The sequence below is a fragment of the Aythya marila genome (genome assembly GCF_965140915.1).
Source record: "Aythya marila genome assembly, chromosome: 2".
NCBI classification, from domain to species: domain Eukaryota; kingdom Metazoa; phylum Chordata; class Aves; order Anseriformes; family Anatidae; genus Aythya; species Aythya marila.
The window spans coordinates 35707309-35728529 of record NC_139043.1 but is presented as its reverse complement, the minus strand read 5'-3'; the positions used below and the strand labels follow the sequence as shown (position 1 = coordinate 35728529).

The following is a 21221-nucleotide window of genomic DNA, read 5'->3' as shown; positions in this document are numbered from 1 at the left end:
TGTCCATGCCTGAAAAGGTGCTGTATTCTTTGGCGTATTTCTCTGTTTTCTTTGGCTCTGCTCATTCGGTGGGGTGTGCATTTTTATTGGCAGAGAAGTGCTTTTTAGTCTCTGCCCTGTACAATCCGCTTTCTATATCATCCCTTTCATGCAACAATAGTAAAAGTTTAACCACGTTTTTAAAATAGGTCTCCCTGGGTCTCAGCCTTTAGCGACGGTACGAGGCTAAAAGGAAAGTATCTCGGTACGGCGAGTTTGTTCCTAGGGGTTAATAGTATGTCAAATCATTTTAACTAGGCTTCTGGCAATTAAACCCCGAATATTTGTCAAAGCGGGGCAGCCCAACATCCCCTGGTTTCCCAAGTATTTAGCAGCAGCACGGAGGCGAAGAGATCAGCAAACACTTTCGAGCTCAGCGGTCTGCAGTTTAAAGGGCTTTCTGGCGTCGCACGTAGGCGAGCGAGGGTTTGGGGGGGCGAGGGAAGGGAACCTGCGATCGGGGAGTGAAATCTCGGGAGCTACCTCTAGTAAAGCTGGGATGAAGCCGCGCGGGGTATTTGAGGTTAATATGTAAGTAAGGGAAGGAAGACACTAAGCGCTTCGGAAGTGAACATGAATGCAAGCATGTAATCTATTCACCATGAAAATCAGTACAGACTTGACCCTGGCACATTCTTCCTAGTAACGTTTCCAGCAAAACCCTGCGGGGCGAGGGCTTTTTTTTTTTTTTTTTTTTTTTTCTCTCCTCTTTTTCCCTTGGGTCGGTGGGCAGGCAAAGCGAACCGAGGCGAGCTAAAAAAAGAAAAAAAGAAAAAAAAAAAAAAAAAAAAAAAGCAAAAAGCCACGGCCGCTCCTTGAGGAGCTTCCTGCTAGCCAGCAGCCTCCTCGAAGGGCTCGGCGCTGAGTTCCTCCTGCTCGCTCCCTGCTTTTTCTTCTTTTTTTTCCAGCCCGGCGAGCAAACAAACAAACAGAGAGCTCTCACCTAGCCCTGCGGGCATGGCTAAGCCGTTCCGCCGGGGAACAGGGCGGCCGGGGGGGTGCCGTACCCTTCGGGGGGGCATCCCCCGGAGCGGGGGGCGATGCCCCGGAGGGGGGCTGCGTTACCCCGAGGCGGGGAGGGGGGGGGGGGGAGCCCGGCGCCGTGCCGATCTGTTGCATCCCCCGAGCCGGCTCCGAAGGGGCGAGGGCCCGGAGCCGCCGCTTGTCAATTTGGCGTGGCGTCACGTGACCGCACCTCCCTGCCGGGCTGGGGCGAGCTCTCCACGTCAGCCGACGTCTCCCAATTTTCCTCCTTCACGGATCCGCTTCAAAGGGGCAGCTGCGTTAGAGAATCATGTTAAGCTCAGCTAATGCGGAGAAGCCGAGGTAGCCCTAATGATGGATTTTGATGAGCGTGTTCCTTGTTCCTCTAACATGTATTTGCCAAGTTGTACTTACTACGTCTCGGGTCCTGATTTTTCCAGCCTCCCTTCTTTTTTGCCCCAGACCCCGTCTTCTCGCCCTATGACATACTCCTACTCTTCCAACCTGCCCCAGGTCCAACCTGTGAGAGAAGTTACCTTCAGGGAATATGCCATTGATCCCTCCAGTAAATGGCACCCCAGGAACAATCTGCCCCACTGCTACTCCGCAGAGGAGATCATGCACAGAGACTGCTTGCCTTCCACCACCACTGCTAGCATGGGCGAGATGTTCGGCAAAAACACAGCTAACGTCTACCACCCCAGCGCCAACGTCTCCTCCAATTTCTATAGCACGGTGGGCAGGAACGGGGTCCTGCCCCAGGCTTTCGACCAGTTTTTCGAGACGGCTTACGGCACCGCGGATAACCTGTCCTCAGCGGACTATTCGCTGGACAAGAGCGGCGACAAAGCGCCCGCGGCCGCCGGGGCGACGGCGGCAACTTCAAGTTCGGAGGGCGGCTGCGGCAGGGCGGCGGCGGCGGTGGCCGCGGAGAAGGAGAGGAGGAGGCGGCCGGAGAGCAGCAGCAGCCCCGAGTCATCTTCCGGCAACAATGAGGAGAAATCCGGCAGCTCCAGTACGTATAAAGGCAGCGCCCGAGCGCTTTAGGAAAGGGAGGTTGAAATCTAGCGCACCGCCGCTGTTAAATTTTTATATGCTGTTTTATAAGCATATAAGGTTTATGAAGGGCCTTTAGATTTCCCCCAACAAAACTTTGTTATAAAAGGCGAGATCACGTGTTTAGTGCTGAAATTGGCCGTGAAATACCCACCGGGCAATGGATGCCTTTAAAAAAAATTTCTTTCTCCTTCCTCTTTTCTTTTTAATAAGAAGAAAGAGGGGCTCTGCGGTCAGCTCTCGAAAATATAATAACGGACGTTCGGTGCCTGTAAATGCGGCGAAAAGGGGGGATCCCGACTCCTTTGATATCGATGTAATCCAGTGATTTTATAAAAGCCATGTGTTGCACCAGGAGTCTAGTTAGGAGCCGAATTCAAAGCCATCGCCGTTTTAACGATTGCGCTAGAATAGCGTTTAACAGATAAAGTAGCCGCCTGAACTGTAGCAATATATTAAAAGAAACAAATTAACCTAAAGCTGGCCTTTTTGTCTAAAGGAAGCCATTTTACTAAGGCGCTGTGGCAATTACGTGTTGCCTTCTGTCCAACAGTTTGTTACTTACAATTGTTATTCAATCTGTCAAAGTCTGATTTTTTTATGTGGGCTTTTTAAAAGGCAAAGCTAGTATACGGCTGGGGGAAAAAATACCTCGACAATGAACTGTACCAGAAAAGGAAGTTTTTAAAGGGATAGCGGCTGCGTTTCATGTAAAGAGCTCCTGAACCCTGAAACCTTTTATATTCCGCTTAATGAACTTTAAAACCGTGCTGGCTAATCGCGACGAGAAGACCTCGGCAGAGCCGAGACTGTGCTTCGCGGCGGCGGGCTGGGGGGAGCGGGCGGCGCTCAGCTGCAGCCCCGGGGCTCCGGGGCTGTGTCTGGGCTGGGGCCGGGCGGCAGGGCTCGGGCTCCGAGCTAGGAGCAGCGGGGAGCCGGCAGGGCTGGCGGCGGGGGACCGCTGCCCCCGGGCCGCTGCTGGAGGCAGCCAGGTGGAGGCTGCTCCGGGGAGCCTCCGTGAGCCTGGCGCCCGCCGAGGCCGCCTACAAAGGCTCGCTCCCGGCTCTGCCGAGCAGCGGCCGCCGTCCCCTCGACCCTTTTGCCCCTTCCTCCCGCCGAGCGAGGCCGCAGCCCCGCTTCCCGGCGGGGGTCGCGCCCTGCCCGGTGCCGGGGGCCGCGGCGCTGCGGGAGCCGCCGAGTCCCGGAGGGTCCCGGAGGGTCCCGGGCCCGGGCCCCCCCGCAGCCGCCCAGGCGGAGGACCGGCCGAGGGCGGCCTCGGAGCGGGCAAAACGCGTCTTTTCCATATGAATGTGTTTTGTCCCGGTGTCCCGGTCCCCCTAACCCCTCCCCGGCCCTCCTCGGCCCCCACCAGCGGCAGCGCCGAGTGACAAACCCTTCTGCCTTTTCTCGCTCCACAGGTGGACAACGTACACGTAAAAAGAGATGCCCATACACCAAATACCAGATTAGAGAGTTAGAAAGGGAATTCTTCTTCAGTGTCTACATAAACAAAGAGAAACGCCTGCAGCTCTCCCGAATGCTCAATCTGACCGACCGCCAAGTAAAAATATGGTTTCAAAACAGAAGAATGAAAGAAAAAAAAATTAACAGGGACCGATTACAATATTACTCAGCTAATCCACTACTTTAAAACTCATAGGGTTTTTCAAGACGAGATTAAATTCCGATTTCGCCCTTGACAAGGTCAAGCCACGGGGTTACACGGAGGAAGGAGGTGTGTATCTGACGGGACTAGAAGAATCCGAGGTTTTACATACATGTAAATCCGCTCTGGGACTTCCACGACGATTTCTTTTATATATATATAGATATATTTACATATCAACTGGAATCGGTTTGATTTTGACACACATGGCATCCGTTTCTAACGTGCACGTCACCTCTGAGCGCCAAGCCCATACCTTTTACCTTCCCAGGCACCGCGCCCCATCCTGCTCCCGATTTCGGCAGCCGCGGGCGGGGACGGCGCCCCCGGCCCCCTACCCCAAACCCTCGGTGCCCAACATGTGCGGGGACACCGTCGGGCCCTGCTCCCGCAACCAGGACCGCTGCAGGAGGCAAACTTTCCGAAATAATCTCCTGCCCTTCCTGGCGGCGATTTTCTATCTCGCAGGCTACTCTCCACCATCGCCCGTGGGGTTGAGACGGGAATTGGAGGGGGGGAAGAGAAAATTAAAGGGGGGGGTGACAAGCCTACACCTTCACGAGGCCAACCACGAGCAGTTGTAATATGGATGTAGTGATGGGTATAATAGTGTTTCCTTTGGGGGGGGGTGGGAGCAAGGGGGGAGGGGGACGAAAGAAAACTAAGTGAAAGAAATATTTACTAAAAAAAAAAAAAAAGAAGAAGAAGAAAAAAATCAGGTATAAATTTGCCATATATCGTAAAGAAACAATCACTGAAAAAAAAAAAAAAGAGCGCAAAGATTTAGCAAATTTTAACTAGCTCTCGTTTTATTTATGACAACTGACCACGCGTTGCCATCTTTCTGGAGACAAATCATATTTAAATGCTAAAAATAAAGTCACACGGCAAAAGAAAAGTGTGAATTTCAGCGTTTTAGAAGAAAAAAATACATAAAGGAAACTAACCTTCTGGCTTCTGGCTCACAAACTTTCTTCAGGAAATACCTGTGGAGAACGACAGTTTAGCAAATACCACACAACACTTAATTGAAACTTGGAGTTGTGCAATGCACTCACATTGGATCATTAAAATAGCTCAATCGCCTGTTCTTTTAAAGGTGGCTAGTGAGGAGTTTAATCAGAAGCCAAACAATGTAAATATGGTAATTTTGTTGTTGTCTACTCTAAATGTCACGAGCTCGACTTTGTCGCCCAGTCGACATATGCAAAGAATGGAGAGTTGTTTGGAGTTATTTTAAATATCTATAAATATATATATTTCCCTGCAGGAACCAAAGCGTGAAAAAAAAAATGCAATTAAAAAAAAAAAAAAAAAAAAAAAGAATGAAAAAGAAAAAAAGGAAAATATTTAAAATTCTATATCAGTTTACAAAGGATACGGTGTTCTATCGTTAAGGTAATTTGCTGTTGAGAATATCTGAATGTATATTTCATACAGGAACGGTGTTTTACAAGACTTGTAAATAATAAAAAAAGAACCCATGACCTATTTTGTTCGAATGCTTTTTTTTTTTCCTGATTTTTTTTTCCTTTGGGGCTAGAGGGTGTGGGGTTTCTTTACATGTGCAACAAAGTGGTGATAAGAATGTTTTTTGATTAATAAATTTACTGAATGGATGTAATTTCTTTGACTCGGTTCACAAAATGCAGTATCTTTATATGACATCACTGTTTTCAATATGTATCGACTATATGTATATACAGTTTTCTTTTAATATGCGAAAGTACTTGGTTGCATGTATACAGTGGAACAGCGCACAAGGAAAATAAAAAAATGGAAACTTTATATTTTTCATTCTGGTGTTACGTTACTGCAACGTTATTTTGCCTGATGGAGCTTTGGGACCCGAGTTTCTCCTCCTGACCTTGGTCAGTCATTTCGGGAGAGATGCTTATCCTTTTGTGAACCCTCGCTGCTAAATCTTCTGCTCTAGCGTAAACAAGGGAACCTGGGCTTGCTTGTTCGAGCACCGTGCCGGCTCAGGAATGGAAAATGAAGCATGGTCATAGCTGGCTACGTGCTAGGCCCTTCCCTTGTCCTGCCAGTGCCGGTAGGGCAAGGTCTTGTGTGGAGGGCTTGCTGTGACACTGTTGTTTGCTCCCCAGCACCCTCAGCCAGGAGGGCTGCTCTGGAAGTGGTCGCGGTGTCGGGAGAGCTTGGGGCATATTTCATGTGCCCAGCACCAAAGGGAAGGTCCGGGCCAGCCGATGGATGTGCTGAGGAGCGTGAGAGCCCTAAGAAAACTGTTGTCTTTGAAAAAAAAAAATCCGCATGGCAGTGTGGTGGAAATGGCCTGTTTGAAATTGTCCTTGATCTCCAAGGCAAGGAGGGGGTGGGCTGAGGCGGGCGGGGGGAGGGAGAAAGTAAGGAGGGGGGAAAACCAAAGCAAAACAATAGCTGAGATGGGAATGTGTTTGGGGAAGAGGGCTAGGATCTTTAATGTTGACCCTATTCCTAATCGCGAGAAGAAAGTACATTCCGTTTTCGCATTGTTTACTGGCTTTGAACTTCTGTATTGCTTGGACATCACCCATAACCTTGAGGTGAAGGACTTACTGACTTGGGGCCTCTGCTGACAACCGCCACCCAGCCAGGCGACGTCCCGTCGAAGGAAACGTTAGGAGAGCGAGGGGGGGAAAGGAGACTTTGTTTGTTTGTTTGTTTGTTTGTCCAGCGTGCTGGGGGAAAGGCGAGCTCGAAAGCGACGGATGGACGGACAGACGTGGACAGGCGGCGGGAGAGAGACAGAGGGACGGATGGAGAGCTGAAGGGCAATGAAAGTTTAGCGAGAGAGCTTCCTTTCCCGGTTAAAAATTAACTGGCATTCATGGCCAATCCCAGAGACAGTTAAACCATGGAGTTTTTCTGCTCGGGGTTTGATTTCCTAGCCCAATAAAATCGCATCCTCTGTGCCGCTGTGACAATGCGGCCATAAAAAGTGTCCGTGACTTGTCCGCTCGCACAGGCGGAATGCCCCGCTATAAAGGCCGGCGGTTCGGCGGCTGTTCCTGCTCCTGCGGATCAGAGGGAGGCGAGGGGAGGTGAGCGGCCGCTGCCCGGCGCCCCGCGCCGCCACCCGACGGCTTGCAGCCGGGGCCGCCCGCGGCGGCGGCGGCGGCGGCGGCGGCGTCGGGGCCGCTTTGCCACAAGATGGCGATCTTCAGATCAATGTCAAAGCCGCCCGGGGCGAGGGGAGCAGCCCTGCGAAATCTTGGCCTTTGTTCACTTTGCAGCCGCACGTTCAATTCTTTGCACTTTCCGGGCTCCGCGTTGCGAAAGTCAAGGGGAGGAAGAGGTGGAGAGGTAGAGCCGCTGGGCTGTGGGTTGGGAAATGCGCGAAGGTAAGTGCTCGCCGGGTGCCCTGCGAAGCGTGTGCTGTTGTCACCCGGGTGTCACCAGGGCGCCGGGGTGGCCCCTGCCCCGACCTGGCTCCGTCAGGCACCTTGGAGGAGAACCGCGGGCAGGGGGAGCGAGGCAAAAAAAAAACTCAGGGCTTAAACCCGGGCAATAATATTTCAGCGACTTTCGAAGTCGCAGCTGACCTTTTTCTGTCTCTTCATAAAGTTTTGGCCAGCGGCGTGGAAAATCCAGGGGATCTGGAAATATTTTTCAGAGAAACTTGTAGATTTCTTCCAGTTATAAAAAATTGTAGCGGTGGAAATATTATGAAACTTGACATTTATGTGTGGAACAGTAGGTGTCTTCAATCAACTAGATCTATGGCAACCCAGACTGCAAATGACAGACAATTCTGACGATCTTATTGGACTTGAACTGTAGTTTGGTTAGGGTCGTTTGGTAACTTAAAAGGATAGCCTGCTTCCTCGCAGCTGGACACAGCCTGTGGTAAACAAGTTTTGACACATTTGTGCTAAAAACTACGCATGCGGTTGCACGTTAAGTCAATGCTCGTGCAGGACCAGATTTGGGTATCTATCTACCCATCTATCCATCCGAACTAGACCATGTGCTGTAAACAAACAACAGTCACACATTCTCATGTACTCAGGGTTGCTCGGGGTTGTAGCTTTGAAACTCTATCCTCGCTACGAGTATCCCTAACTCCAGGTTACTTTTCTCGCCCATAAAAGTTTCACATGTTTTTGTTATGTCTCCATTTGAGAAGGGGGGAGGAGGAAAGGTGGTATTGTATGGAGATACTGGTTTGGCTACATATTTTAATCCGCTTGTTTCCTATGAGAGGGTATGCCGTATTTAATTATCAGAGGGAAAAAAAAAAATCATTTTGTCCTTGCTCTCCAAGGAGTCTTCGTATGTAAACTAATGCAACTCGCCTGCAGTATTCTTAAAAGAGCGCCCTTTAAAATTGTGCTCCTGGGGAACTGTTGCAAGCGTAGTTAAAAGCACATGTTCAGTCGGCAGAGAGCATTTTTCAGATGATTATCGGAACCTATCGATTTCATCAAAGATGCTCCATTAAAAGCTCGGGCACGCTGATCTCTTTTGACCTCCCCTCGGAAACGCCAGGACGTAAGAAGTCACGTCTCGAGAAGGAGCAGGGCAATTGCCGAGGGTCCCTTTGCAACATTTCATTTTACACCAGTCGAGTTAAACTCAGCATATTTGATCAAATATTTATTTTTCCCCTTGTTGTTTCCCTGCCCCATTCAATACTCCACTGAATAAATCAAAGGGACCCCAGCAGCAGTTAAAGCGCCCTCTGGTTACGAATTGTTTACTGACGGCCGCGGTCATAGGATAATATTTTAAAAAAACAAGCTTGTTTCTTACAATAACTGTTTATTATTTCACATGATTTGGGTTTGCATGTTTTGGAGGGAAGAGGCGAAGCCAACTCAGTGTCTACACTGTGTTTAATTAATCGTGTACTCAACTTCAGTTCACATACCACATCCAAACCCCTGGGAGGCTTTTTCATAAGCTCTTTGGGTTTGTGTTTTGTTGTCTTTTTTTTTTTTTTTTTTTGTCACAATCTTTTCATTAAATGCTCTGAAATCGAAACTTCAAGCCAACGTGTGTGTCTGAGAGCCAAGCTATACCGCAACCAAAAAATATATTTGTACTTGCATCCAGATATTAAAGAAAATAGGGCTACAAAAAGGAGGAGAGGGGATACAGTTTCAAACGCTTAATACAGCTGTGCGGCCCATCTCTCTCGACAAAAAGGGTACACTTGAAAGACAGATTTGTATATTTAAGATTTTACCGATAGAGATATAACCCGATACCGCTGTTGCTTCTGCACGGTGTTTGGGGCTCTCCAGACAATAGAAAGCACCGTTCTCCTTACCAGTGCCGGAGGAATGGCGAGGAGATAAAGCCTTCATTAATTGGTCAGGGTGTATTTTGTTCTGCCGCATACTAGAATTCGGAGCTCGTCAAAATTACTTGCAAAATATGTTCCTAATCCAAATGAGTAAACTGATACACATACAGTCTGAAATATAGTTAGGAGAACAAGCCTCCGGATGGCTGGAATAAAATTAAATCTCAGCCTAATTTTTAACAGGATAATCCGCCACAACAAGCCAGTTCCCCTTCACTACACACCCCCCCCCCCCCCCAGCGTGAAAGAATTTCTAGTAAAGATAAAATTAGTGGGGCCGTCATTTGTCACCTAACTTGGCACGGACGCAGTTCCTAAACCTCCTGTTTGAAATCCGCCTTCTTTGGAGCAAATCCAGAAAAAGGAAAAAAAATGAAAGAAAGAAAAGAAGGAATCTGGCACACATGCATGTTCCTGACAACTGACAGTTCCAATATTAAATAACTATACCCTGATTGCATTAATTTTTCGAGATGTATAAAATGTAATCTGCAGCTATATTCTCAGATAGGCGGCGCATGCACTCCTGCAACAAACTGCAAGGCCATTTACATTTTCGCAAATTGCAGTTTGCCCCTGTCTACAAATAAAAGCATATTTTAATTAGCTTACAAAATGGGTCTCTGGATTAACAGTGCTGATCTTTTGGTTTATACGGGCTAATAATAAAAAGATAAATCACGGTTTAACATGATGCGTTTTGAAATTTCCAGTCAGAGTTTGCTTAGGCTGAGCTGTCGGTTTTTATTTATTCCCTTTTTGTTTTTAATTTTAGTCCAACCAATAAAACGGCTTAACGACGCTATTAATGCATCTATTATATTTTTCTTAGATCAATAAAGTTTTATTTTGATAGTGTTGTCTATGTACGCCGCGAATTTAGATTCTGCGCGAAATCACCTACTTGCTGCTTTTGATATTTATCAGAATTTTATTTGCTCGGTTTTATAGACCCTGGGATAGCTTTCCTTACGGGAGCAGAATTAAAAAGAAAGCATTTCTCGTCCCCTGGCGTCCACAATATTCTTTAAAATTTCTTTTAAATGGGGGTTAAGCTCCAAGGGACACATTGTTAAGCGCTGGAAATGCGGTAGCAACACCCAATGCATGCCAAATTAGTTCAGTTTAGGCAGAATTGACCATTATCTTTTATAGTTAAGAATCAAGTGAACGTTATTAGTTTTACTCCACTGGCTTTGATGATGCTGGTTACTATTTGCCTTGGCCTTGTTAGCGATTAAAGAAAGCGGGGAGAATGCAACGGCGAGCAGAGTTCATGATCCAGGCGGAGTGCCTTGACCATCAAGCCGGCACCAGGCGTTATTTTAAGCACAACGACCGGCGGCACCGACCGGCGGTTCCTGCCGGTCCTGTGCGTTCCCCTAGGTCATAGCGACCGAGGGCTGAACCCCAGCCCCTGCATCGCCAGACCTTTGGCTACGAAACCCGCGGGGGCCTGGCCGGGGAGCGAAGGGAATGTTACTCTAAAACCTGGTTCTCTTCTTCCGAGCTGTCCCCGGCCTCCGCACCTTTTGTCTGATTTTGCCTGCATTCGCCTTCCGAGGAGGAGAAGCAGCCAGCTCGTGTTTGTTGCGATGCATTTTGAGTCCTTTTTATTCAGGCTGACGAGGATCGTAACGTGCTTTTATAGGCCTTTCCCCCCTTTAATCCGATTTTTAAAAGGGAGCTGCTTATTTTAAAAACAGCTTTGGAAGGATTTCAAGTGTTACTCCTCGATTCCGTATGGTTTTTGGGTTTGCAATCCATTTCTATTTAATTTGGCAAATGCAAAATAAACATACCGCAAGAGCGGACTTCCCCGGAGTAATTTTTATACCTGCCTCGTGTAGAGAAATGTATTGGGAACGAGGAGTCGGGGCTCACGTTTCATTTTATTTAGATCTGCATTTATAACGCTAAGCCTATTGATAATGGCCTTCCTGTATACTGGCCAATAAAACGGTCCCTTATATGGTATTAATTTTGTTAGCAGCGATACGGCCCTCATAGGAATCTGATAAGGGTTTGTCCATCACACATTAACACATCGTGGGCTTAGCCGACTTTGGGAAACACAAACAGTATTCCAGGAGGAAATGCGGGGAAAAACTCGGAGGGTTTCTATAGGCTGTCGGACCGGCTCCTATCACCCCATCCGACAGCGCTCAGAAAGGAGAGGTGCCTTGGTGCTCACTCGAGAAGGCTGGAAAAATAAGACGCCTTTCCATCAAGGTTTTATGGGTCCTGCAAAGTTGTAACAACCTCTCCCTGCCCCAGCTGACGAAGGACGGAGCCCCGGGAGGGCCCCAGCAGCTTAACTCGCCTGCGGAAGCTGACAGGCACGTCCCGCTGCCTCCAGCACGGAGCGACTCGTCCGGGCCAATATCAAAATGTGGCAAACAAGAATTTCCCCCTGGCAAGGCAAAGGCTCGCGGGGGCGACCACGTGAGGCGTGACAGAGCCGCGGGGCGGAGGGCAGAGCCTGCCCCGGGCCGCCTGCGGGGCGCTGCGAAAGCCAAGGGTAGGGGCCGGGGGCTGGGGACCGAGGAGCCGGGGGATCGAGGGGCTGGGGGACCGAGGGACCGGGGGCTGGAGAGCGCAGAGCCAGGAGCCGGTGCCCGGGCCCGGTGGCTCCGCCCGGGGCAGCGCTGAGGCCCCGCGGGTGCCGGCGCTGCCCCCGCTCGCCCAGCCGGCAGGGAGCGGGGAGCCGGCCGCCTCCGCTTCCCCGGGCTGCCGAGGGGGAGAGGAGCGAGGCCGGCTCCTCCGGGGTGGGCAGCGAGCGCTGGAAAAGCCCTGAGAGCCCCAGGCTCCGCTTAGGCTGAAGGAGGCTTAATTCCTCGGGGCAGGCTGTTAGGCGACTTACAAATGGCATAAGCGAGAGATGATGGAAGTGAAAGCAAGCGATCATTAAGCGATTCATTAGAAAATCTATCTGTCTCTCTGTCTGCGTGCCTGTCTGTCTGCTATCTGTCTGCTCCCTCTGCCACAATTACATATTGGCTGGACAGAGCTGTCTAGTATCTCAGGATTCATCTACTTATCCTTCTTTCTATTATTTAGTACGGTGCTTGTGACAGAGACGGTGCTTTTGAAGAGGCGAAACGTGAATGACCCTAATGGAGGGAGGGAGGGAGAAATCAAAACGACGGCCCAAATATAAACACGTCAATAAACAGGGTGCGCAGCATCATGCGAGAATCCATTTGAACTGCTCGCGTCTGAATTCTTTCTGTGGCATATGTCTGGCTTTAGATTTTAAATGGCAATCAGACCTCGGGAAGAATCCAGCGTTAACTACAGCATTAGAAGCTGCAACCGCACAATTAATCCTCCCGGAGTGGCATTGCTCCCTCTGAGATCCCCGAGCGCAGCAGCGAGCGTTTTATCTCTAGGAAATTTAAGCCCAGCCTGGCGTCGTGGTGGTGATGCTGGGCTGGAAGCAGCCCCTTCCCCGGCACTTTAACGCAAGAGACACCAGGCCCCTTTACGGTTCCCAATGATCCGTGATAAACAATAACACGTCTTTTATTCCTTAAAAAACGAGACAATCAAATAAAACGAGCAGAGCCCGGCCATAAAACCCGCGGCTTTATTAATTTCGCGACACACGCGGGCTGCGCGGGGAGGTGAGCGCGCATCGCTTCCGGCAAGCCCAACCGCGGGGAGAGGAGCGCTAATAAAAACTTCATCTGGATGCAGCCTCAGCCTAGGTACAATAAACATCGGGGCGGCCGGGGCTGTTTTATCGCTGTGCGGGCCATAGCAGGGGAGCACGGCTCGGGGTGGGTGCCCCCCAGCCCTGCTCCTGCCCCTTCCCCGGCGCGCAGCTCCCGCATGGGCGCAGGCGCTCGCCCATGTGCGCCGCGCGTGCGGGTGGAAATCCATCTCCCGCATTAATATACATCCATATCCCAAATTCAGAGGTCGACCTGAGAGCAGCTCGGTGCATACGAAACCAGACGGGGAGGGGTTGCTGGGGAGGCCCGGGCTTCCATTGGCTGCAAGCGTCCGCCGTGGTGCGGGGGTATCTCTAATCATATTCAGCATGTTTTGCACAAGAAATGTCAGCCAGAAAGGGCTATCTGCTCCCTTCGCCAAATTATTCCACAACAATGTCATGCTCAGAGAGCCCGGCCGCAAACTCTTTTTTGGTAGACTCCTTGATCAGCTCGGGCAGAGGGGAAGCGGCGGGAGCAGGAGGCGGAGGCGGAGGCGGAGGCGGCTACTATCCCAACAGTGGGATCTACCTGCCACAAGCGTCCGATCTGTCCTACGGGCTGCAAAGCTGCGGACTTTTCCCCGTTTTGAGCAAACGCAATGAAGGTACTTCTCAAAGCATGGTCCCCACCTCGCACCCCTACGTGTCAGGGATGGAAGTGTGGCTAGACCCCCCCCGGTCCTGTCGCATGGAAGAGCCGGAGAGCCAGCAGGCCACCTCGTGCTCCTTCGCTCAAAACATTAAGGAGGAGAGCTCCTACTGCCTCTATGACTCAGAGAAATGCCCCAAAGGCTCGGCCGCCACCGACCTCGCTCCCTTCCCGAGGCTGAGCGCCGAGGTCAGCCCCGCAAGCAACGGCACCGGGGTTCCCGTCCCGGGCTATTTCCGCCTCTCCCAGGCTTATGGCACCTCCAAGAGCTACGGCGCGGGGCCGCCCGGGGCTGCCCCCTTTCCTCCGCAGCCCCCCGGCCGCTTCCAGACGCCTCCATCTCTGCCTCCCGTCCCGGACGCGGGGAGGAAGGAGGACGAGGAGCGCTCCCCCAGCCCCTTGGCGTGCGGCTCCCAGCGGGAGGACGAGACCCAGGCTTCGTCTTCCACCGCCGAGGAGCTCTCCCCAGCCCCGTCGGAGAGCAGCAAAGCCTCTCCCGAGAAAGAGCCCGTAGGTAAGCAAATAACGGTGACGGTGGCGGTGAGGCTTAAGGAATGGTAGCGGTGGTAATGAGAAAGGAAAAGCGGCCGAGGAGCGTGGCAAGGCGAAAGGAGGATCCCAGCAGCCCTGCGGGGCTGCCAAGAAGCGCTGCTCACACTGACCTTGTGAACTTTGTAATATTCGGGCATGGGGTTGCCGTAAAAATTAATGTCCGTCCTATAGTTTAAAACCCTTAGAGCCTCCGCTCTGGGCAACTTTAGCCTGCATGCAGCTTAAACGTATAGCAAAGCGAGATCAATCTTTCCCCTGCGATGCGAAGGTGCCTACCAGATAACAGAGATGTTTGTAAAGCATCCAAAATAAGCAATAGGCAGTGCCAATAAATAAACCTATTAACGCGGTAAGTTATATTTTACGATCCAGAATGCTTTTCGGAATAACAGCCGCGCTGAAATGTGCCATCTATGAACTGCTATCAAATTAGACTGATGAATGCACCGCGAATATCCTTCAGCGTCTACACTAGATAACAGGCTTGTTATTTATTCATTTGCTTATTTATTTCCCTTTCTGGTCCCCATGGCAAAAAAATAACTCCCTTTCCCTGGGCTGCAGGCTTTTCAGGCGCTTCCCTCTGGCTGCGTTTCAGACGCCCTGTTATTCCTTCAGGCGCCCCGTTGGAAAATAATAGGATTAAAACAAAAAGCAAGGAAAAAAAAAAAAAAAAACTCCTAGAGAGTCGCCCCCACAACAACGAAACACTCCGAGCCACCGAGGGATCGGTTTTATCTCTTTCCCAGCCGCTTCCAGCGATAGGAATAAACACCCTGCAACGGGTGATTATTTTTTTTTTCTCTTTTATTTTTATTGTATTTTTCTCCCAAATCTTTGGAGAAGAGAGGGCCATGGCGAAGCTTCCTGGGACGGCAGGGGCAGGACGCAGGGAGGCTCCTGCTCTGCAGCTCACCTTGTTTTCAGCCTCCAGAGCACATTTACAAAGTTCAGATCTGCAGGGGTTTTTTTTGTTTGTTTGTTTTTTTGAGGGGAAACAGGTGTCTCGGGAGGGTGAAAAAAAGACCCCAGGACATCCACTAAGTCGCCTTCCAGCAGCAATGGGGTCGGAGCGGGTAAAAGCCTATTTTGGGGGTTTGGAGACGAGCTGCCCAGCGGGCCACGCTCCCCGCCGAGCATCCCAGCAGAGGCAAGGCTGTTCCCGGCCAGCTCCAGGGCCTTTAGGAAACCGCTTTGAAGCTCTCGGAAGCGAGGTCCCACCCGGGGCTCCCCACATCTCAGCTATGCCCTGAGGCCGCAGTTGCAGGAGCGAGCCCCTGTGCGCACAGCCGCACACACACACGCACACTTTTCCCCCTCTCGCTCCCCAGCTCGTTGCCTCCTACCCGCTGGTAACGTCCCTCTTTTACTTTCTCAAAACTAGGCAATTCAAAAGGAGAAAATGCAGCAAACTGGCTAACCGCAAAAAGTGGCCGAAAGAAACGGTGCCCCTATACCAAGCATCAAACTCTCGAGCTGGAAAAGGAGTTTCTGTTCAATATGTACCTGACTCGTGAGCGTCGCCTAGAGATCAGCCGCACAGTCCACCTCACAGACAGACAAGTTAAAATCTGGTTTCAGAACCGCAGAATGAAACTGAAGAAAATGAACAGAGAGAATAGGATTCGGGAGCTCACAGCCAACTTTAATTTCTCTTGATGAACCTATAAACACATCTTTATGGTTTAAAGAGCCAGTATCATTTTCCTAGGCTGTAGTCATCTGCACCTGTATGGATTAACGATTTTAGACGTTCTCAATATGTCCTTAACCTCTTAATAGCTACTTTGGGGTGGCGGGGGGGTGAAAGAAAGCCATGCTAATGCACAAAATGCCATGTGTGAACCTCCCTGGTTCCTGCAGGCTTCCCCGGGCCCGAATTCTTCTTTCAAGCTTTGAAACCCAGAAATATGATTTCAGGAGCTGCAAATATCTTTCCCCTTCATATCTCTCCGAAAAGTAAACGAGCTCGGTTAAAGGCGCATTCTTTTAAATTATAGGCGGTGTAACTTGGACTGTATGTAGCTTCAGAATGAATAATTTAAGCCTTGCCATATTTCTATATATTGGGAGCTCAGCTTTTCCCCCCTCTGTTTTCCTTTCCTTTTCTCCCCCCTCCCCCCTTTTTCCTTCGAAAAGCAGGACTTACAATAATGAAATGCAGGCATCCTTTAAAAGGGCTTCATGGGAACTGGCGTTAAGAGCGATTTTTCCCCCCTTTACCTTGAAAGTCAACATTACAGCTTTAAAATTGGCCAGGAAAATGAAATCTCTTCTCTTTAAAGGTATAAAAGAGTTCGTGTTGCTCATGGACTAAGTTATGACACTTACCTCTGAATTTCTCTCTCTCTTTCTGGTTGTAGATATTTACTTAATGTAGTTTTGCTTAAATATGTGGAATTAGTGATTTCTTTTTGTCTATAAATAACGTTACCTTTGGTAACACAGGACAAGCACAGAACAATTGCCCCTTGAGAAAAAAATAGTCACTTTTTCCTCACTAATTTCACTGCAAAGTGTATATCCTGAACATCAGAAGGACTTTCTGAGCCAGAGTCTAAGATAGCGAGGGAGAATATGTTCGTCTTCCTTTATACTGTGAAGTTACATGCATCAAAGGGTCAAGCATATAGGTGAAAAAAAATAATAAAAAAAAGATTAAAAAAAAAGAAAGAAGGGGAAAAACTATAAATACAGATATGTATAAATGTCTATTATTATTAAAATGCCGATACTGTTTTAAGCAAATGCATTCTATCGTTATTATAAATGTTAGTTCTAGCTATATCTAGTTCTTACCTTAAATCGGAATAAATTAATATTGTAATGCTGCTGTGCGTGAAAAAGACGATGTTTATGTTCTCATAGAAGAATAAAAAAAGTGGAATGAATCCTTTTAATTTTACCTCTTTTTGTGACTGTTTATCCTCAGGTTCTACTTTATGTCTTCAAGAACTTTTACAACAGGAATAGTTGCCTAAACCCCCTGCAATTACTTTAGGAATCTATTTAAATATTACCTAGACGGTCGTAATTTGTCTGGGCCATATAGCGATGGTGCTCTAAGGTTTGTCGGCTTTTGTTCAGTTTTATGACTTGCTAGTATATCTGGATTGTTGCTGTCTTGAACGAGTGGTTTCAGTTGACTGAGGAGCTGCATAGACTGAGGAAGCAAATTACTATTTCTTGAGGGTCGGGAACGGATTTTTTTTTTTTTTAATCAAGCACCTACGAGTGTGCGGAGATCTTTTAGCTCCAGAGGACGGTGACAAAACCTAGCTTTATCTCAGGGCTCAGAAGAAACCGTAAAGGTGAGCGCATGGGGAGGAGGGGGGGGGACGGGGGACATGAGAGTCGCCTTCGTGCCACCGGGCCGCTTCCACCCCCCCTTAGACAAGGCTGTTCCCTACCTGGCTGCATGCGGGAGAGCTTACTCCACCCGGGCTGCTTTTTGCATCCTCCCTTCTTTTGCTGCATGCTTAGCTAGCAGAGTCTTGCACAAAGGAAAGGCAAAACGAGGGCTGGGAGAAGAGCGACAGCTAATGCTTTCTTCTCGGGTATGTGTATGCTGGGAGGAGGGGGGGGGGGGGGGTAGACTTTGAACCCGGGCTTAGTGGGAGCCGTTAGCTTTTTATGATGTAACATTGTCGTGCACGGCCTTTTCTTCCCGTTTGCATCTGCATGGAGAGGAGAGAGCTGCCCGGAGGGGAGGTTATGATGATATTTCTCTCTCGTTTTCATTAACCCACCCGAGTCTGGCCGGGGGGCGCGGAGGGGGCGCCGGCGGGGTGTGCGGGCGGGCGGGCGGGTGAGAGGGATGCTGTAGTCACGTCTCTGGTTTTATTTTCGTAGCGGGATCCTTGCGTTAAAGACCACGGCTATGGGGAAAGTAATAATTAGCGCCTGAGAACTGCTCTGTGGTTTAGGTAGTTTCATGTTGTTGGGGCTCCACCTTTCTCTCTACAGCACGAAACTGCCTTAATTACTTCAGTTGATATCATCACCAGGTATGCTTGGTGCGAGGGTCCTTTGTGCCCGAAGAAATCTTAACGCTGAAGTTATCTGTAGGCGTCAAGTCCCAATGCCATTGTTCCCCATCTGCAACGGAGGCTCCTTTGATTCCTCAGATAAACACGGCAGCCGAGGGGGGAAGCTTGACAAGTTCTTCAAGGTTAGCTAGCTCCTAAGCGAGTCCCTGCCTGCTTGCGGGATTTTAATATGTCTCGTAGGCTGCATTCAAGGTCAGGTGCGTTTTTGCGTTCTGCTCGGCCCGGGTCGAGCTCGGGAGGGGGACAGGAGGGGGGGCTGCTTTTCTTTTCGTGTCCGGATTTATCAAAACTCAGCCAGCAGAAAGCTCTCGGCCGCCCGGGGGAGGGGAGAGCCCGGCTCTGCCTGCTCCGCTCCGCTCCGCACCGCTCCGCGCACCAACGCCGGCAAGGCCCACGCGTGCCAGGGGCTGCCGGCCCCCTCCGGCGGCTCTCCCCCACGCAGCCCCCCCCGGGCTGGCCGCTGGTTCCCTCGGGAACCCTGGCGGAAAGGCTCCGAAACCCTGCTCCGCCGTCGGGGCCGCTCCCCCGGGGCTCTCCGCGGGCTGGGCGCCCGGGGGCGGCGGCTGCCCCGCGGCCCACAAGGCCTCGGTTACGATCACGATTGTGGCGAGCCCGGGGCCGCTCTTCCGCGGCGGCGGAACGGGCAACAGCGACCTCTCCGGGCCCTCCGCCGCCGCCGCCGCCTTTTGTGTCCGCCTCCCGGCCGCTCCTCCGGGCCCGCTGCCTGCCGCCCGCCCGGGGGGCAGCCCCGCCACCGGGGTGCCCGGGAGAGCGGAAAGGCTGATGCAGAAAAGGGCAGAAAAAGTCACGCGTCTGGGTCTTGTTGTCTTTTTTTATTTTTTTTTTTTTTCTTTCTTTTTTAACTAATAACTTTGATTATTTTTGCTGTTCAAAAAAGAAAAAAAAAAACTTTTTCGAAAGTCCGAACTGGGCTGCAGGCACTCGGAGTAGTTAGAGAGCGGATTTTAGCCAGACCTACCCTAGCTGGATCTTCGCAGGAGACGTCTCGGCTGGGTCAGCAGCAGATGTCTACGCTGCAGTCCAATATAAGTGTTTGTGTCTGCCTCTATACACACTGCGCGTCTGTCTTGGCTCTGTGTACATACGCGGGTGTATTTACAGGGCACATGTGTGTGCGTGCGTGCCTCTCCAGCCTTTACACACAGGTTCGCCTCTGTCCACTTGAATCGCATCACTCTGATTTTTTGGACCGCTTCCCCCAAACTCTGAATCATTTTTTCTGCCCGCCTTGCCAAAATACCTCTGCGCGCTGGTAGCACCGGCAGGAAAAGGCGATCCTGAACTTCCCGTTCAGCGGAGATCGCAAACGGCCGCGCAATCCTGCGCCGGGGCTCCGCGGTGGGCTGCTGCTGGAGCTGTGCGCACCGATGCCCCCAGCCTAAAAATCCCGGGGTCCTCCTTCCTCTCGGAGCTGGGGCTCACTGCTAACGGCGTGGGAGCTCCACTATTTTGATCACGCCGGGATGGAGCTCAGGGAGCGTTTGGGTTCAGCCGCGAGAGGTACAGCAGGGCTTCGTTCCTGGAAAGTGCGATTTGGTATTGCGATTTGATGGGAAGGGCGATTTCTGGGCTGCTTGGGGTGTGCTGCGCCCAAGCGTGTAAAGTGGCCAAAATGCCGAAATAATTCGCAACGCAAAGGGTACGAAGCCCGTGGTACCCCCCACGAGCTGTGGTGGCTCGTATGCAAAATGTACTTTGGGGAAAACTGGGTCTAAAAGGATGAAAAAGGAGGCGAATGCTCCAGTGTTATTATCTGCAACATGACCGCGTGAAAAATGTCTGTAATTATTTGCCGTCTTTTAACTCTTGCTTTCTGTACTCCCTCTCCCGCCGCTTGGCTGCTGGCAGTGAACAAATTCAGAATTTTACAGGGAAATAAAAATACAGGCGCGTTCTTTAAGACGTTATTGTTATTGTTATTCATTTGCTATTAGTTTTGGTGAGGAACCAAAAAAATGAAACCCGCTGCAAGTTGAGAACCCAAATTCGAATATAAACATCCAGGACTCCTGCAGCTAAGATTATTTTTTTCTGAATGGAAAAAGGAAGTTCTACAATCACATTTCACCACAGCTGACTCCGTACTAATAAATACAAATGACGTCGAGTTCCGTCTTTCCAGGAAAGAAATACAATTATTTTTTTCTATTACGGCGTGTCTATACAATGGCCACAAAAAATAACAGAGGCGATCTTTATTTGCATTTTTTAAATGGTTAGAAAATAACGGGCTCCCTGTTTGCGGAGATCTTGTAACTGTTCTGTAATTTTCTAACTCTAATATGGGATAATAGTTTCATTATGGGCCTTTGTAATCCTGAATGGAGAGAGGGCGTTGTTAAAATAGGATCTCCGTAAGATTTCTGATTAAACCGTTGGGAAGACATGAAAAGAAAAAGCGAGAAAGAGAGAGGGGAGAGAGGGAGAGGGAGAGGGGAAGAGGCAGCCCACATAGCGATGTAAAACTAATTAGAACCACACTTTTGCACGCACAATATTTACACGTGATTTTAATTATTGCCTCAGCCTTCCCTGCGATTCGCGAGGCTCTAATAAATATATTTCGACTAAATCGAGAGGAGATTTTTCTCGTGCCCCCCATCTGGATCTCGCAGGCTTCTTGGCCAGCCCCGGGGAGAAGCGGGCTGCGTGGCCGCCGGAGAGAAGCCCGGACCCGCGGGCACGTTTGCGAGCAGCTCAGCCCCTGCTTTAATTCCTAACACTGGACTTGGATCTGGCCGCGGCTTTACTTTCCCCCCGCTCGCCCTCCCCTCCTTCCGCGGGGGGACCGCAGCCCGGTGCCTAGGGGCTGGTGCTGCTCGCGTGTGCCCTGCAGCAAATAAATAACTATATTCGCACATAAATATTTTGGGGTCGGCAGAATGCGGTGCGAGCGAATGCAAGCGCCCTTTTTATAGCCGCCCCGGCAAGCAGGGTGCCTTTCGGCAGCGGGGAAGACAGGGCTTTTTCTCCCCTTTCCCCCCGCTGCTTCGCTGCATATTGAAGGATTAATCGTGGCGAGAAAGCCCGGCCAGCCCCGCGGCCCCTCTCCCCGAGGGGGTCCAAGGGCAGGACGGGGAGGACGAGGAGGGTGTTTCGGTCTTGAGGATGAGGAGGGGGCTTCGGTGATGAGGATGAGGAGTTGGTTCGGTCACTGCTGCCCTCGGTGAGCCCGG

General features: G+C 50.4%; 2 protein-coding genes across 2 annotated transcripts; both read left to right on the top strand.

Moving 5' to 3' along the window:
• The first annotated feature begins 1331 nt into the window (after nucleotides 1–1331).
• HOXA11 (homeobox A11) lies at nucleotides 1332–4293 on the top strand. The gene is made up of 2 exons (XM_082755091.1): nucleotides 1332–2038; nucleotides 3498–4293. Exons 1-2 carry the CDS (start codon nucleotides 1375–1377, stop codon nucleotides 3728–3730), a joined length of 897 nt encoding a protein of 298 aa, XP_082611217.1. The 5' UTR covers nucleotides 1332–1374; the 3' UTR covers nucleotides 3731–4293.
• A 7995-nt stretch (nucleotides 4294–12288) lies between these two features.
• Nucleotides 12289–17353, top strand: HOXA10 (homeobox A10). Its single transcript, XM_082754566.1, has 2 exons — nucleotides 12289–13937; nucleotides 15360–17353. Exons 1-2 carry the CDS (start codon nucleotides 13118–13120, stop codon nucleotides 15632–15634), a joined length of 1095 nt encoding a protein of 364 aa, XP_082610692.1. The 5' UTR covers nucleotides 12289–13117; the 3' UTR covers nucleotides 15635–17353.
• The last annotated feature ends 3868 nt before the right edge of the window (nucleotides 17354–21221 follow it).

Excerpts from the sequence above, each read along its gene's own strand:
- HOXA11 (XM_082755091.1), top strand. The coding sequence starts at position 1,375 with ATGATGGATTTTGATGAGCGTGTTCCTTGTTCCTCTAACATGTATTTG. Across the intron at positions 2,039-3,497 it reads GGAGAAATCCGGCAGCTCCA|GTGGACAACGTACACGTAAA; the intron begins GTACGTATAAAG and ends CTCGCTCCACAG.
- HOXA10 (XM_082754566.1), top strand. The coding sequence starts at position 13,118 with ATGTCAGCCAGAAAGGGCTATCTGCTCCCTTCGCCAAATTATTCCACA. Across the intron at positions 13,938-15,359 it reads TCCCGAGAAAGAGCCCGTAG|GCAATTCAAAAGGAGAAAAT; the intron begins GTAAGCAAATAA and ends TCTCAAAACTAG.